We start from the raw sequence: 15,104 nt of genomic DNA, 5'->3' as shown, positions 1-15,104 counted from the left end.
CCCTCCACACATCAAGGCACCAAGCTATTCTCATTTGTAGCACGGGAATCAGAGGTGATTGTGTTTTCAAAGCCCTCATTCAATCCCGGAACACTAGTAACTGAATCGTTCATTACACCAGCAACGCCATCTGTAGCACCACTGTTCACATGATCATATCCTTTAACTGCAACAAAAGTCTTTTTTGCTTGATTGAAAAGAGAAGCCCTAATCCACGGACCAAATTGCTGTTCTGCTACAGTCAAAGTACCCTTACTTCGCAGCCAGAGAGAACAGTCTTTATTATCATGAGAAACAGACCCACACCAGTAACAGATATTCGGCAATTTCTCATACATAAAATAAAAGCAGCCCACCCTTCATTATCCTTATCCTAATAGATCTTCCTTCCCCTACATAAAGGCTTTGAGACATCAACAACCACTCTCACTCTCATGAAATTCGGCCCCAACATTTCTCCCAAATCTTTTGGTTTGATCATAGGTCCAATAGTCTTTCCAATACTAAAAGCCGTTTCAACAGTTTGGCGGGGAAAATGCAAATTATGAATTTGCACCCAAAAGGCTGTTGATTTAAAACCCAATGTGTGAATAGGAGCAAAACCCTCAAAATTTTCAAAAACCACAAATTGTTTGTCAAAAGCCCACGGTTCACCTTGAATAACTCTTTCCGCATCAACTTCTAATTCAAAAGCAAACAACAGAATGTTTTCACCACCCACTGTGACATTGAATCCTCCTTTTGTGCACCATAAAGGTTTGAATGTTTTGCAACAGCCTCTATATTTAATGATCTACGGGTGAGGAATTTCCCTACCAGTATAAAATCTCTCTTCTTCCTATTCATTCTCAGTGCAACCTGATTTTCTTCAGATTCTGACAAAGATAACTTCTTCCAGCGAGTTGATAAATCCATCATTAAGACAAGTGAAGTTGACAAAGAGACAGATACAACAGACACGACTTGAAATAAGACAAAGAAAGCAAAGTACAAACTGACACAATTTGAAAACAAAGGAACAGATACTGACACGGTTTGAAGTAAAACAAGGAAAGCAAAATAGAAACTGACACACTTAGAAGCAAAAACAAATCTCCAAGCAAAAAATTTATACTTGAGAACCTACCATCCTTCTCAAAGAGAAGGGAAACCATATACTACAAGGAAGAGAAGCATAACTGCCACAGAGAAGCCAAACTGCTCTTTCTTGAGAACTTGCTAGTAATAATATATTGTTTTACCTTTTGCAAATTTGTTAAACCTGAAAAGAGGAAAAAAAAGGAATTAAATAAATAAATATTTTTAATTGTCAAAAATTTGTTATTTTGGACACAAAAAAAATTGTAATTTATGACTTGAATCACATTCTTAACTGAGTTAGACGTAGTACCCTTTTCAAAATCAGTCACTTGTCTATAACTACTTAACGGAGCAAATGTCATTAACACCATTTGTTTTCCTTTTTACCCCTATTAAAACCAATTCAAAAAATATATATCTCTGTCTCTCTTCTCTCAGATCCTGATGGACCCATATTTCTATCTCTCTTCTCTTAGATACCGGCAGACTCATATCTCTGTCTCTCTTCTCTTAAACCCTGAAGTATATTTAATTATTTATTACTACTTTTATTACAAATAGATGCAATTTTTTCATTTAGGAATGCCAGAACACCAATCTTAAGTTCACCATTTATGTAACTTGACTATTTCTAGATTTTTTCATGAGAGGCATAATCAGGCGGTCATATATAGCAAGAGTGATCATTATGGCCACAACGAAGAAGGCGTAGAGTGATGCCGCAGGAATTTGGAAATTTCCTATTGATCTATCCATGGTAGCAGCTTGCTGCACTGAGAAGCTAGCTAACTGTGCATGTATCGTCCAGAAGATAATTGTTGTCGCCCAAATTGGCAATAATTTGATTAACATTTTAACTTCTTCCACATTTGTAACTGTGCAAAGTCTCCATGGATTTGGAGTTTCAAAGTCTTTGCTGGTTATGATTGCCGCCTTGTCCAAGCAACTGTCATGGAAGTATCACTTGTTAACTTTGAAATGATCGTTCCTGAAATATCTTTGACACGACTAATTCTGACAATCTTTATTGTCAGCTTTTTTATTGGAGTATTCTATCCGAAAGTTCCTATTAAAATTTAAAATTGAGTAATTAATGCTACAAACACAATATTTTTACAATAATTTCACAAATTGTAGGTGGCAAATTATTACAAACTCTCATTTGAGGGAAAGTATAATATATGCCTGGCCGTGGTGGCTATAGGAATTTTTTTAGGAAGGTTATTAAGAACTTAAGTTAAATAAAATTTAATAAAAAGAGAAATTAAATTTATTGAGTTATTGGCTCCAAAAAACAAAAGCAAAAAAAAAAAAAACATACACATGTAAATTTATAATTTTCTTTTACGAGTTTTCATATTTCAAAATCCTTATATAGTTATATGTTAGTTCATTATCTGTTATTATTATCTATTGTCAACGTAGATAAATGTGACCATTTTATTTTGTTAAGTTTGTATAACATTTTTATTTTTATGCAGTTGTCATTTTCTATTTGTTATTGATTTATATAAAAATATTTTAAACTACATAACCAAAACTTAGCACTATATTAATTATTGATTATACAACCACACTCATTTATATATAAATAATACACTAAGTTTCTACTTAGTCAATCAAATGCTTAAACAATCACAAACTTTACTAGTTTTTTTTTTTTTTTTCTTGAATCACTAACTTTATAACAAAAATTATTATAACATGATAACTGTAGGGGGGCGGTTTTGGAGCTCAGGCCCAACAGGCGGGTGGTTCTGGCCCAAAAGTCCCTCAACAATGAATTTGTAGAGAGTAGGTTACAGAACTAGGTCTTTGACAGAGGAAACGTAGTTATGTCCAAGCCATGCAATCAGTTGGACGTAAGGATATTCCTTCAAACTTTTGGAATAACGGTCCCTGGGGCTGTTTCTTCTGCTTCTATCTCCTTTCTCTTTTCCTATCTTTTTCTTCTTTCTGCTTGCGATCCCCTTTCCATGGGGATTTCCTTCTCTTATATAGCATTCTTCCTAAGATCATGACCCTACACTTGTCAACCATCTGACCCTCTACTTGAGTGCCTGTCCCATAGGTCATCATTCCTCTTTTCTGTGAGTTGCACTGGCCAAGATGATTCTGCGTTCCTGTCCCTTCCACATTAATGCGGCTGGAAAAGTAGTTCCTTGGCATTTAATGCGGCAGTTGTGGTTGCCCCCCTTCCTGAACGTCACGCACTATTCCTTCGTATTGGGTGACCTTTCGCCAGGTATGGAGTGCGAATTGGACACTCACTTGGCGAGTCCGAGGAGGTACTCCTCCTCGGACGCCCCTAAGCAGGCCCGGCCCGTCATGGTTGGGATGGGATATCCTACGCCCATGCCTTTTCTTCTTATCGTGGCTGGGCTTGGTACATGTACTATGGCCCAACATCAGCTGACAGATTTTACCCCCCACAATAACAATACACACAAATGTAACAAATTCTTTGTATTTCCTAATTATTAAATTATATGAAGTTATATTATATTTATACTATTCACACATCACAATTCACACAAATTAACATTGTAAAAAATAAATAACACACACAATTAGTATCCAACACACACTCACATATATATAACATAAATTTAAAATAAAGAGAGACACACTCACAACTCACAAACATTTGCTCTTTACTCTTAGAGTCAGAGATATTAAGATACTCAAATAAAGAAGAGGGAGAGAGGTTTGTAATTTGTGATATGTGTTGTTGTTTGATTTTAGGCTGAGTTGATGTGATCAGGGTGTGCAAGATTTAAGTCGAGGTATACAAAAATATTTTTAATTGTTTTTTGGTTAAAGTCAAGGGGTCCATTTGAACCCCCTCATTGCCATGTAACGCTGCTCCTGACGCCTAGCATATAAAACCTATGTGAAAATGGCATGTGGACCTTGTAGTTGTATACGTTGGGTGTAAACAAATTTTTTGCCTCATTTAAGCCTACCACTAACGTCAATTTTATACCTACCATTTATAGCTTGCCACTTATGCTTTGTTGTGAAATCATTATGCTCACAGCATTATTGTTACAAATTTAAATATGTATTTATTATCATGTTCATTAAAAATTTAAATGATAGGGCACTCAGTACACCAATAGATCCAAGAAGTAATTTTTTTTACGATATTTTATAATTTTCATAAAAGTATGTCAAAACTTTTCTAAAATAGTTTATTAACAAATCTTCTAGGACAGTTGTTAATTAGGCCTGTAGGTAGTGAAAATGAGTAGTTTGTATTTTTTTTTCTATGCATGTGGTAGTTTCTTATGTATTTTAATCTCTTGTTCTTTAGGATCATTTATTTGCATGTAACTATTTGTTTGTTTGGCTAGCTTATTTTTTTCCAACTTATTTTACTATTCAACTTATTTTTGCTACTATTCATGGGTCTCACTGTACTATTTCAACTAACATTTACCTTTAATTACAGTACTTTCAACAAAAAGTTTTCAGTTTCAACAAAATAAGCGGATTCCAAAGAGACCCTATATGTGTGTATGGTGGACAAGTTTAAAGGCTACCATTTATGTTTGAAAAAAAAATCCATGTTATTGGTGTAGACGTGTAGTAGAGAATCTTTTTTTTAGAAACACATTGTACTAGAGAATCAATTAATTGAATATAGAGAAAGAAGAGTGTTGGGCTCTTAGGGATGGATTGTTTTTAGCTATTCAACTCGGCATCCAAAATCTTGAAGTTGAATTGGATGCAAAAGTTGTTGTGGATTTGATCAACTCTAACTCTCAAACTAATGCAGCGTATACTACTCTTCTGGTGGATTGCAGGTTGCTGCTAAGCCGAATTCCTCATGCCAGAGTGAGTCATGTGTTTCGGGAAGCAAACCGCAGTGCTGATGCGCTTGCAAGGAATGGTAGCATAATGGAGGAAGAATTTTGTACTTTTGATTCAGCCCCAAACTTTGTTAAGGAGTTGTTATGCTCTGATGTTAATGGGGTTAATTTTTGTAGGCTGTCTGCCGTGAACCTAGCCATTTTGGCTTCCTAGTTTGTTTTATCTATGTCCTTTTAACCAAAAAAAAAAAAAAAAAAAAAAAGAGAGAAAGAAGAAATTTACAGCCCCATTGTCTAAGAAAATACTTGCTACCCTCTTTAAAAAAAAAAAAAAAAAAAATTCTTTGATAGGAAAATCTTGATCATAGAAACTTATCAAAATCATTGTGCCCCTCTATTCCAAATCACAAGAGGATATGTTTTGTACCACTTACACTTAGAAATTAATAGGAGTGCACTATATGCATTTTTTTTCTTCCCCTTTTGAGAGGGCACTATATGCAAAATTTAGTTATTACGATTCTGATCAATGTTCTGAAAACTTGTTAAGGGGTTTGGAAAAAAAAAGGAAAGGAAAAGCATAATCTAAGAGAAGCGATTATTTTCCTAGAGGAAGAAAACAATATTGTCGGCAAACTTCTAAAAATAAGCAGCAATTCTAATGGTCACATACCGAAACTTATTTGTATGATATATTCTTGATTCCTGAGAAGGGTCCTCGAATAAGGCATTAACATTAGATGGAAACACTGCCTTCCTTTTCTTTACAACGGCCACTATAACTTGAAGAATTTGAACTATAGGGGTTCCTAAACGTTTCTTGTACCTAAATATTTTAGTCCCCAGTAGAAAGACCAAGAGAGCAAGTGTCATTGAGGCCGAGCAAATCCCATATGCCCAGCTTCATCCCACTTGATCTTGTATATAAACAAATACTGTAACTGCCAAAAAGGTACCCAAGCTGGTAACAAAGTAGAACGTATCGAAGAAATGCGCCATTTGAGCCTTTTCCTTGTCAACTTTCTGATCAAATTGGTCTGTTCCAAGCCCTGCTACACTTCACTTTATTCCACCAACTCCTATATTAGTTAAATACAAAGCCATGGTGAAAACGCCCATTTGAAGACTGTTGGCCTTTGTACATTTGTTGAATAAAGCAGGATTGCAAGGAGGTGGGCTTAAATTTGGCAAAGCAGTGGATATGGCTAACAAACATGTTCCCTAATTTATCATCCCGGTTGACAATCTATTAGTACAAATATCATCAAATGTAGAACTTGGCAAGCAAGAAAGCAGAATACTTAGATTAAAATTTATTAAAAAAGAAAAGAAAAAGTGTAGTATATAAATATCCTATTAGGATTGCAAGTTGACATGCTAAAAGAATACCCACCCCTGCATGAATTGCAGCAGCAATGGCTATTGTCCAATATCGGCCTATGAAAGAATCTGCAACAATGCCTCCAAACAAGCATAGAAAATATGATGTGCCCCCTGATGTTGATGCAAAATTTGAAGCACTTGCGCTAGGCAGATGAATTGTGCCAACTAAATATGTCACCATGTTCACAATTATTGCCATTGAGGAAAGTCTCTCGCACGTTTCAATACCATGAAAAATGATTGAAATCAATACAAGTATTATAAAATATTTGAATTTTTAGTTTAGAGTTAAGACTAAAACCAATTAGAAAATAAACTGAATCATTTTAATAGTTTTTCATGATAATTAAATGTTGTAATCAATCCATATATATGCATTAAAAATAGAAATGGAAATCATTGCATGTTGAGACGTCTAAGATTCAAATCTCTCCTCCTCATTGTGAGTCTGTGAGTATCGAATTATTATTATTATTTTTTTAAAGAAAGAAAAGGAAATAGAAATGTGAAGCACCTGTTTTGGCCCAGAACAAAGAATATAAACTACCGTAAGATTCAAATAAGAACATTTGGGAAAATTAATGTAGCTAAAAAACATACATAAAATATAAATATATACACACACAATACTAGAGAGTGTAATGTACCTAGGATTTGAGCCGCAGACAACCAACTACCTGTTTTGGTCCTATCAGCTGGATTACCCTTGTGATCAACTGCATCTTTGACAAAGGTATTCATTTTCCCTTCCTCTGTGCTTTAAGATCGAGATTTTTCACTAGTGTTTTATGTTACTTGAACGGCCACTTTAATTCAGGCAGGTTATATATATACATATATTTATGAAGTACTCATTTTAATATATGAAAGACCCAGAAAGTGAACAACACCTTCCCTCTCTCGGCAGAACCAGAGGCAATTCTTTGGGCTTTACAACTTTGTGTCATTAAACTCAGCACCAATTAATCATCTTGGAAGGCGATTCTCAAGTCTGCTGCCAATCCATCACAGAACAGGGCAGAGATATCCATCCCTTGGACAATTGAGAATGCCATTCAAAGTTCCCAGTTCCCTTTTCTATCTTTAAGGTGGGTACCTAGAGAATCTAATGTGGTCGCTCACTCTCTTGCTAAATGGTCATTGTTTTGTAGTTTAATTTTTATGGTTCTTTTGACATTGTTGATGTCATCGGGAGGGAGAGGGAGGCAGGCTGCCCTGTAGTGTTGTAGTGGTTTTTTTTTTTTCCTGAATAAAATTCTTCACCTTGTAAAAAATAAATTAATAAAAGATCCACAAAGCAAAAAAGTGGATCTGGCTATAGTAGGAAGGCTCAATGCACTAGGCAACTAAAAAAAAAAATTTCAAATGGCTTGTCTAATTAGAGATGACAACAATAGTTCCATGAGGGATGGCTCCTTGGAATCACTTTGCTCAGGTTCTAATGATGCTGTATCTCGACCAAAACCTGAGAAGGATTCATCTGCAGCATCCACACAACAGCACTCATCACTACTTTGTAGCTGCTACAGTTGGTTTCCATTTCCAATAGCGATTGCCCTTGTTGTTCCCATCTTCATTTATATATGCCCAAGCTACCTATCATATCTCTCTCACAAACTACCTACCATTTCCAATAGCAAACCCTTTGCTAGTTCTCATGATCTCTCCCACACCTACAAAAACTGCAAACTCTCTCTCTCTCTAACTGAAATTAAAACACACACACAAAAAAAATCAATCTCAAACCTCAATCTTTTTTTGGTACTCATCTCTCCATTTGAAACATGAAAAAGTGATTTTCTTTAAGCTTCATTGGAGCTTCGGACCTTATTCTTTGTTGAGTCTATTCCCTTATTTGTAGCTGCTTCAGGTTCGGCACTTTCTCTAAAACTTTGGTTTCTTTCTTGCTTTACTTTATGGTTGTTTTAACTTTTACTCTTATCTTGGTACTTGAATTTTTTTATAAGAAGATACTAACTTTCATTAAAAGGAAGATAAATTTAATACATTTTGAGCCAATGTAGACTCAATCATATTAATATTTTCATCTATCCAAATTACATAAATATAAATTCTTTTGGCATATGTGCCAAGATATGTGCTAGACGATTATTTTGCTGCTTTACGTGTGAAATTTGCACCATTCTAATCTCTTGTAGCTTCAAAGGAATCCCCACAACAACATTATCAATAGCCACTGGTTGATTACTATAGCCGGATACAGCGATACCACGTCTGAAACTATTTTGGAGTCACATTCAACACTGCATCACGGGATTTTTTTAGAAAATAACTATAAAATCTAAACAATATCATTAGTTAGCAAACGTTTTAAACTATTTTGGTTTCTAACAATTCGAGTTTATTGGAGTCGATTTGTGGGTTGTAAAATCGAGTTTAGTATACTCGATTTTCCTTTTTTGCAGTGAACGACGTGGGAAATGGGCGTACAGAAATCGAGTTAAATAAACTCGATTTCTATGCATACAAACCGAGTCCAATACACTTGGTTTTTACACATAGAAATCGAGTTAAATAAACTCGATTTCCATGCATACAAACCAAGTCCAATACACTCGGTTTTTACACATAGAAATCGAGTCCATTGGACTCGATTTCTGTGTGTAGAAAACGAGTCTATTAGACTCGGTTTGTATGTATAAAAACCGACTAGCGGTTTTTCTACACAGAAATCAAGTCCGTTGGACTTGATTTCTATTTTCTTTTGCCACACGTGTCTCTCAACAAAACTCTCAAAAAAACTCTCATTCAAAACAGTCTCAAAAAAACTCAGTCCTCCCACACTTTACAGTACTCTCTCAAAAAATACTCTTTAGTTCAAAAAACTCTCATTCCCTCCCACACTCACAGTGCATCACTCAAAAAACTCAGTCTCTCTCTCTCACTCTCAGTCCTCTTCAGCTCCGTCGCCGTTCCGTCGCACTCGATCTCTCTTCAGCTCCGTCGCCGTTCCGTCGCATTCATTCCCTCTCTTCAGCTCCGTCCTTGTCCGTCGCCGTCGGCCCTCCATCTCGCTTCGGTCTCTCACTTTCCGTCGCCGTCGCCGTCATAGAAACGTCGCCTTCGCCGTCAGCGTCTCCGTCTCCGTCGCCGTCGCCGTCCCAACAAACCGCAGGGTATCATTCTCATTTGATCTCTTCTTTTTGGGTTTTTATATCATTGTATGATTTTTGCTTATATGTTCTTTTATTTTTTTTATTTTTTGGGTGTAATGTGAATTGAGTTATTAATGGGTTTTTGGATTTTTATTTTTATAAAATGTTTATTATTTCTGTGATTTGAATGCACAAGTTATGCTTACCAGTAAATAGGTAGCATTGATTGCTGGGATGACATGATTTCTTATTTATTGAATTGCTGTTTGAACCTAGGGTTTTTATCATGTGGCCTTTTCAATGAACTTTTAACTCTTCACCATCTTGTGTGAAGTTGCCATAATCACGATATATGTTCCTTCCTAGCAAATAAATTGCTCTGATAGTTTTTTCTTGTCATGACTAGCATCTAACTGGGTCTAACGTATTTGTAGAAATATAGGAGGCATTGAAAAGGCCTGAATAAAAACATCTCTTTAATCTTGGTTTTCTGTTAGGCATTGAACGAGAGGGCAGGGATTTTCTTTATACATATGTACATATGTAAAGAATCTATTGATAGATTTCTCATCATTTGGAAATTAAAAAATTACGTTATTAACTGCTCATACAAGTGTAAATGGACTTTGCCATTAATGCTCCTCTTTCCAATTAATCGTTTTAGTTCTCAAATCAGCATATTTCTTCATTTTTGGCAGTTCCACATATATCATGATGCTTTAACTTTCATTAAATGTCTTATTCCTTTTTTTATATTGTTTTATGGTCTTTTGGTTTTATGGTCTTTGTTTCACAACTAGTGACGCCATTCCTGCATTTATAGTCTCTTTCTTATTGAACATAATTTTTTTTTTTTTTCGTGTAATTGTTTTGGCTGCTTTGTGCTTTTTGTATGTAGTCTTTTTTTCAATAAAATTATTCTTATAAAAAAAAGGCTCTCCTAAATATTACAATATGAAATTCATCATATATATTAAAATGTCTGTCTAGAAATTTATTTTCCTTTCTTCCTTCTTTATATAAGCATAGAAATGATGTTCATCCATATATATACGTATTTGAGGTGCTAATTGCATTTTATACCTTGCAGGAATAGGCTTGAAAAGGCTTCACAACATAAGCTTTTAGAGAAGGTAGTTGCATAGTGATATTGCAGGTAATGATTCTACTATGTTGCTGCATTTCAAATCTTGGCTGCCATGTTTGCTTTGTTACCTTTGTTCATCTGCTTTACTATACATTGCTGTTATTGAAGATTTTTTATTTATTTATTTATTTATTTTTTGTCCTGGTATTTAAATTTTGCATTATATTGTCTTATTTTTAACATCTGGTTCTTCACTTCTTCTGCATAGTTTTCACATGAATCTACACAGGCAATGCTGCAATGTTGAAATGATTTTATGATTTCTTACATTATGTTTGGTAGGATGAAGTGTAGAAATGAGATTTTTCGTACCTAGTTGTGTTGGGGTGGTAGGGTAAAGGCTTTGTTCACCATTGTACCCTGGTTTGGATGTTTTGTTGTGAGTTCAGACAATCAATTTTAGAAAGTCTTTTAAGAACCCACCCCACAAACTCCTCCCCCCTTTTTAATTTTTTCAGATCTTTTATGTAGCACGTAACTGTAGGGTCCATTTGGTAGGAGGGAAAATAGTAAGGCCAACTATGTGGGTAGCCCAAATTAATCAACGCGGATATGATTTTCCTTCATTCTTTTTGTCACCTTTTGTAAAACTTCATTGTAGCCCAAATTAATTTTATGAGTAAAGAGGACCATCTGCTTGTTGTCAAAATAAACTGAATCATTTTCTTGTTCATCACTTTCCTTGCCAATTTAACATGTGATTATATTACTCTTGACTCCCTAAACTTCGTGCAGTATGGCTGCTGTTCCTGCTCAGCTCCCTGATGAGTTTGGTCCTGAGCCCACTGACGATTCAGTGTTAAGGTTTATAAAAACACATCGAGCGTGCGCTGTTTGGGAAGGCAAGGTAAAAATGAAAACCGACCACCTGCTGAATATTCTCTTCTTATCCTTTTACATTATGTTGATTTTTTTTTCTTCCCATTTCTGAAATTCTAAGTGTCAATGGTATTACTAGCTTTCAATGCATGGTCATGCGCATTAGTTGGGTTAAGTTAGATTGGTTGACTGTTAGTGTGGGTGTACATGAACAAAGCAATCCTAGGTTCATAAGAGTTATTTTTGTTTGAAGCAATGTGACCTGTGATAATTTTATTGTTGCTTGGCAAGAAGTTGTTCAGGTTGTGGTTGTTGCAGTAATTTTTATTGTTATTATTGAGAACGCTAGCCTTTGCCTCTAGTTTCTTTTACTTTCCTCTATTTAGGTTGTTTATTTTCCATATCATGTCAAACAGAGCTAAATTTTTTTAAAAAAAATGTGCTTGAGATTGGAAGCAATGGTACATGCATAAAATATGATCCTTAGGTTCCAAAAGCAAAACATAGAAGTTTATATTTAGGAATCCATTTGGAATTACAACTTGTCTAACAAACCTAGCTTAATGAATCATATTGAAGACAAGCTTTTGTCATAAATCAAATAAAATCCTTAAGGACCCTTTTCACTTGAGTTTCTTACTTGCATTAAAATACTTAGTTAAGTAAATTCAAGGGTTGGACAACAACAGAGCTTAAGGGAAAACAAACACAAATCAGCAACTATGACAACGAAATACAACCAAATTCCAAGATAGTTACTTAAAGCTTCTTAAATTAATGAAATAGCTTTAAGAAGCCTTTTGACTTTTCCTGGTTTAGAGGCAGCAATAGGCTGGTCGCATGGGAAGCCTTTCATTACTAGACAAATGTATAAAGTGCATTGCATCCTTTTATTTTTCTCCCGTTGTTGCTTTTTTTTTTGGTTTTTTTTTTCTTTTTGGGGTTGATATTTTAAGGTCCCTTCATAATTGCTTTATTTTTGTTTTTTGGGATCAATAACTACAATCATATATACAAAGGTTATGGCATATTGCATCTCATCACCATAATTCTATCATGTGCAGGATCCAGGGCCACTGAAATGCCGCGGTCGTAATGACGAGTTCCGAAAACGACGCCGGATAGTGGTGGATGATCGTATCGTCGACATTGTGAAGAGAGTTGGATTAGAGGGGCTGTATAGGACCCCAGGTAGAGAGATTGATCATAACCTGATCACGGCCTTCGTTGAGCGATGGCGGCCTGAAACCCACACCTTCCACCTGCCACATGGTGAGACAACGATCACATTACAAGATGTGGAGGTTCTTTTTGGGATTCCAATCGATGGTGAGGCAATTGTTGGAACAACTGACTTGACATGGAAAGATGAATGTCAGAGTCTGCTTGGAATTGCTACTAATGACACCACGCTTAAAGGACAAAGGATCCAAATAAAGAAGCTACTAGAAAAAATTGACGAAGGGTTGCCCGATGATGCAACAGAGGTGGTTGTGCATCAATATGCACGGTGTTATATCCTAGCACTCCTGGCAGACACAATTTTCGCCGACAAGTCTGGTGATAGGGTGCATACGATGTGGTTGCAGATGCTGAGGAACCTTCGAAATCCACCTCAGTACAGTTGGGGGAGCGCTTGCCTTGCATGGCTGTACAGAGAGTTATGCAAGGCAACCGACAGAGGTGCTAGTCAGATTGGTGGGGCCTTGTTGCTAGTTCAGTATTGGGCATGGGTCAGATTCCCTTTTTTGTGCCCAAGGATGGACCTCCCACCAGATGGTGCATATGGCCCACCATTTGCACCTTCTCCATTGTCTATTAAGTAAGTCTCTTCCTTGACCGATTCTCTCTATTGGAAATAAATCCATAATTTTAAACACATTGTTAGACATAGAAAATAAAATTTTAACCTTGACAACCACGGAGGTCATATGTTATGATTGATGTATAATATAAGTCTTATTAATTTTTAGCTCCACCTCTAATCATATGTTTAGATAATCATTTATTAGTATAATCTTAGTGGTATGTACTATTAAATTTACGATTGCCCATCACTTATTGTTGTTGATTACTTCATATTCTCAATTCCAAGTATTGACTCCCTCTTTCGCAATTGTAGGACTGTGTGGGTTGTGAACACCTTGAATAGCCCCGCCGAAATCTGTCTGGTCCGGTACCGTCAGCTTTTAGATTGTATGCATCCAAAGCAGGTACCAACATTGTGTTTATTCTATTGTTTATGACTATTGTTTATGATTATTGTATTTATAAATGTAAAAGAGCTCATAGATATGGAACATTGCATAATGTGCTGCCCTTTGATTTGACTATTTTAGGTGGTGTGGCAACCATATGAAGCTGAATTAGACCACCTGCCTGCGTTTTGTGTCGCCGGAAGGGATGTATGGACGGCAAGGGTACCGCTTGTATGTTTCTGGCTAGTAGAGAAACATACACCGGACCGTGTTGTTCGTCAGTTCGGGATGGTACAAGAACCCCCCCCATATGTTGATACTGACGAAGCCCTTCATGCCATAGACCTGAGGGGGAAGGTGGAGGTGAATTGGAGGGACAGACATGATGGCCATATCCGAGTATGGAATACTCGAGCATGATCTCTATGTCTTGGAGCACGACTAGAGGGTGATATGTCGCCTGCTCATCCATACTTCGATTGGTACGATAGGGTGACTTAGAGGTTCGTCGACCACACTTCGGCTTCACTTATTATTATGGTAATTGCTTCGACCTTTCTTTTCAATTTTTGTTGCGTATCAGGAACTTCAGTATGATGTACTAATTGTATTTATTTACTTTCAGGTTGCCAGTCACAAGAAGTTGTTGAGACTTTATACAGTAGGCAGTCTTGAGTACAAGCATATTTCAGCTGTACTTAAGACAGTGGAACGCCTTCACCGTATAACTGCTCGACTTCCGTTGGAAGATATCGATGGGGCAAATCCAGAAGTGCCAGAAGATACTGGACGACCAAGCACGAGCTCAACTCGTGCCAGCCATAGCCATGGTCAGCGTGCTGCATCCCATCAGGTTGTCAGTAGGGCAGATCTCCCTCCACCCCCACGTGCATCTCCTGCCCCAGAGTTCCCTCCACCTCCACATGCATCTCCTTCCCTAGAGATCCCTCCACATACTGCTCATGCAGTTTCTGACCTAGATATCTCTCTACCCACTACTCCTGCATCTTTTCACCCCGAGATCCCTTCACACACCTCACATACATTTTTTGATCCTGCTCATCTTTCATTTACTCCACCATCCTTTGATCTCGGCCCTGATTTCAATCAAACCCCTCCTGTCATGCACACGCAATCCCCATCATACAACATTGGTCATATAGACCATGTACCGCCCCATAGTCACTCCATGTCATTCATGCCCACTCCTAGACTGCATATAGATCCCATGAGTACGGGCACTCACATTTCATTTGCTACACCATCCTCCCCCGCAGTTGTTGGGAGTCAAGCAAAACAACCAGCTGTGCATGTTGAGAATGAGCAGGTTGTTGGGTTACAGTCACCCCCACAAGGTCGACCTAAACGTACAATGAAAGCACCTCCTTGTGGGACAGGTGGTCACAAAGCAGGACACAACGCTGGCCCCACGGTATGACAAATCATTTAATGTAATAAATATCGAGTAACTACTGTTATGGTTGGTATTGGAATTCATGTAATCCATTGTTTGGTTGTAACTTCATCTTTGCAGCAACGTAAGGAG

General features: G+C 36.8%; 1 protein-coding gene and 1 pseudogene across 1 annotated transcript; one reads left to right on the top strand and one right to left on the bottom strand.

Moving 5' to 3' along the window:
* Positions 1-11: 11 nt before the first annotated feature.
* On the bottom strand, positions 12-10,635 carry LOC126704388 (protein NRT1/ PTR FAMILY 6.2-like; annotated as a pseudogene).
* LOC126704378 (serine/threonine-protein phosphatase 7 long form homolog) lies at positions 10,480-14,996 on the top strand. The gene is made up of 6 exons (XM_050403363.1): positions 10,480-10,550; positions 11,277-11,388; positions 12,425-13,182; positions 13,483-13,573; positions 13,700-13,789; positions 14,184-14,996. Exons 2-6 carry the CDS (start codon positions 11,278-11,280, stop codon positions 14,994-14,996), a joined length of 1,863 nt encoding a protein of 620 aa, XP_050259320.1. The 5' UTR covers positions 10,480-10,550; position 11,277.
* The last annotated feature ends 108 nt before the right edge of the window (positions 14,997-15,104 follow it).

The sequence above is a fragment of the Quercus robur genome, chromosome 2 (genome assembly GCF_932294415.1).
Source record: "Quercus robur chromosome 2, dhQueRobu3.1, whole genome shotgun sequence".
In the NCBI taxonomy this organism is placed as follows: Eukaryota; Viridiplantae; Streptophyta; class Magnoliopsida; order Fagales; family Fagaceae; genus Quercus; species Quercus robur.
Note: the sequence above shows the minus strand (reverse complement) of the source record. Positions and strands in the feature narration are given on the sequence as shown.

What these genes read in the sequence shown, in the direction of transcription:
- LOC126704378 (XM_050403363.1), top strand. Translation starts at nt 11,278, where the DNA reads ATGGCTGCTGTTCCTGCTCAGCTCCCTGATGAGTTTGGTCCTGAGCCC. An exon ending in GCGCTGTTTGGGAAGGCAAG is followed by an intron (nt 11,389 to 12,424) that starts GTAAAAATGAAA and finishes TATCATGTGCAG; the next exon opens with GATCCAGGGCCACTGAAATG. An exon ending in CCTTCTCCATTGTCTATTAA is followed by an intron (nt 13,183 to 13,482) that starts GTAAGTCTCTTC and finishes TCGCAATTGTAG; the next exon opens with GACTGTGTGGGTTGTGAACA.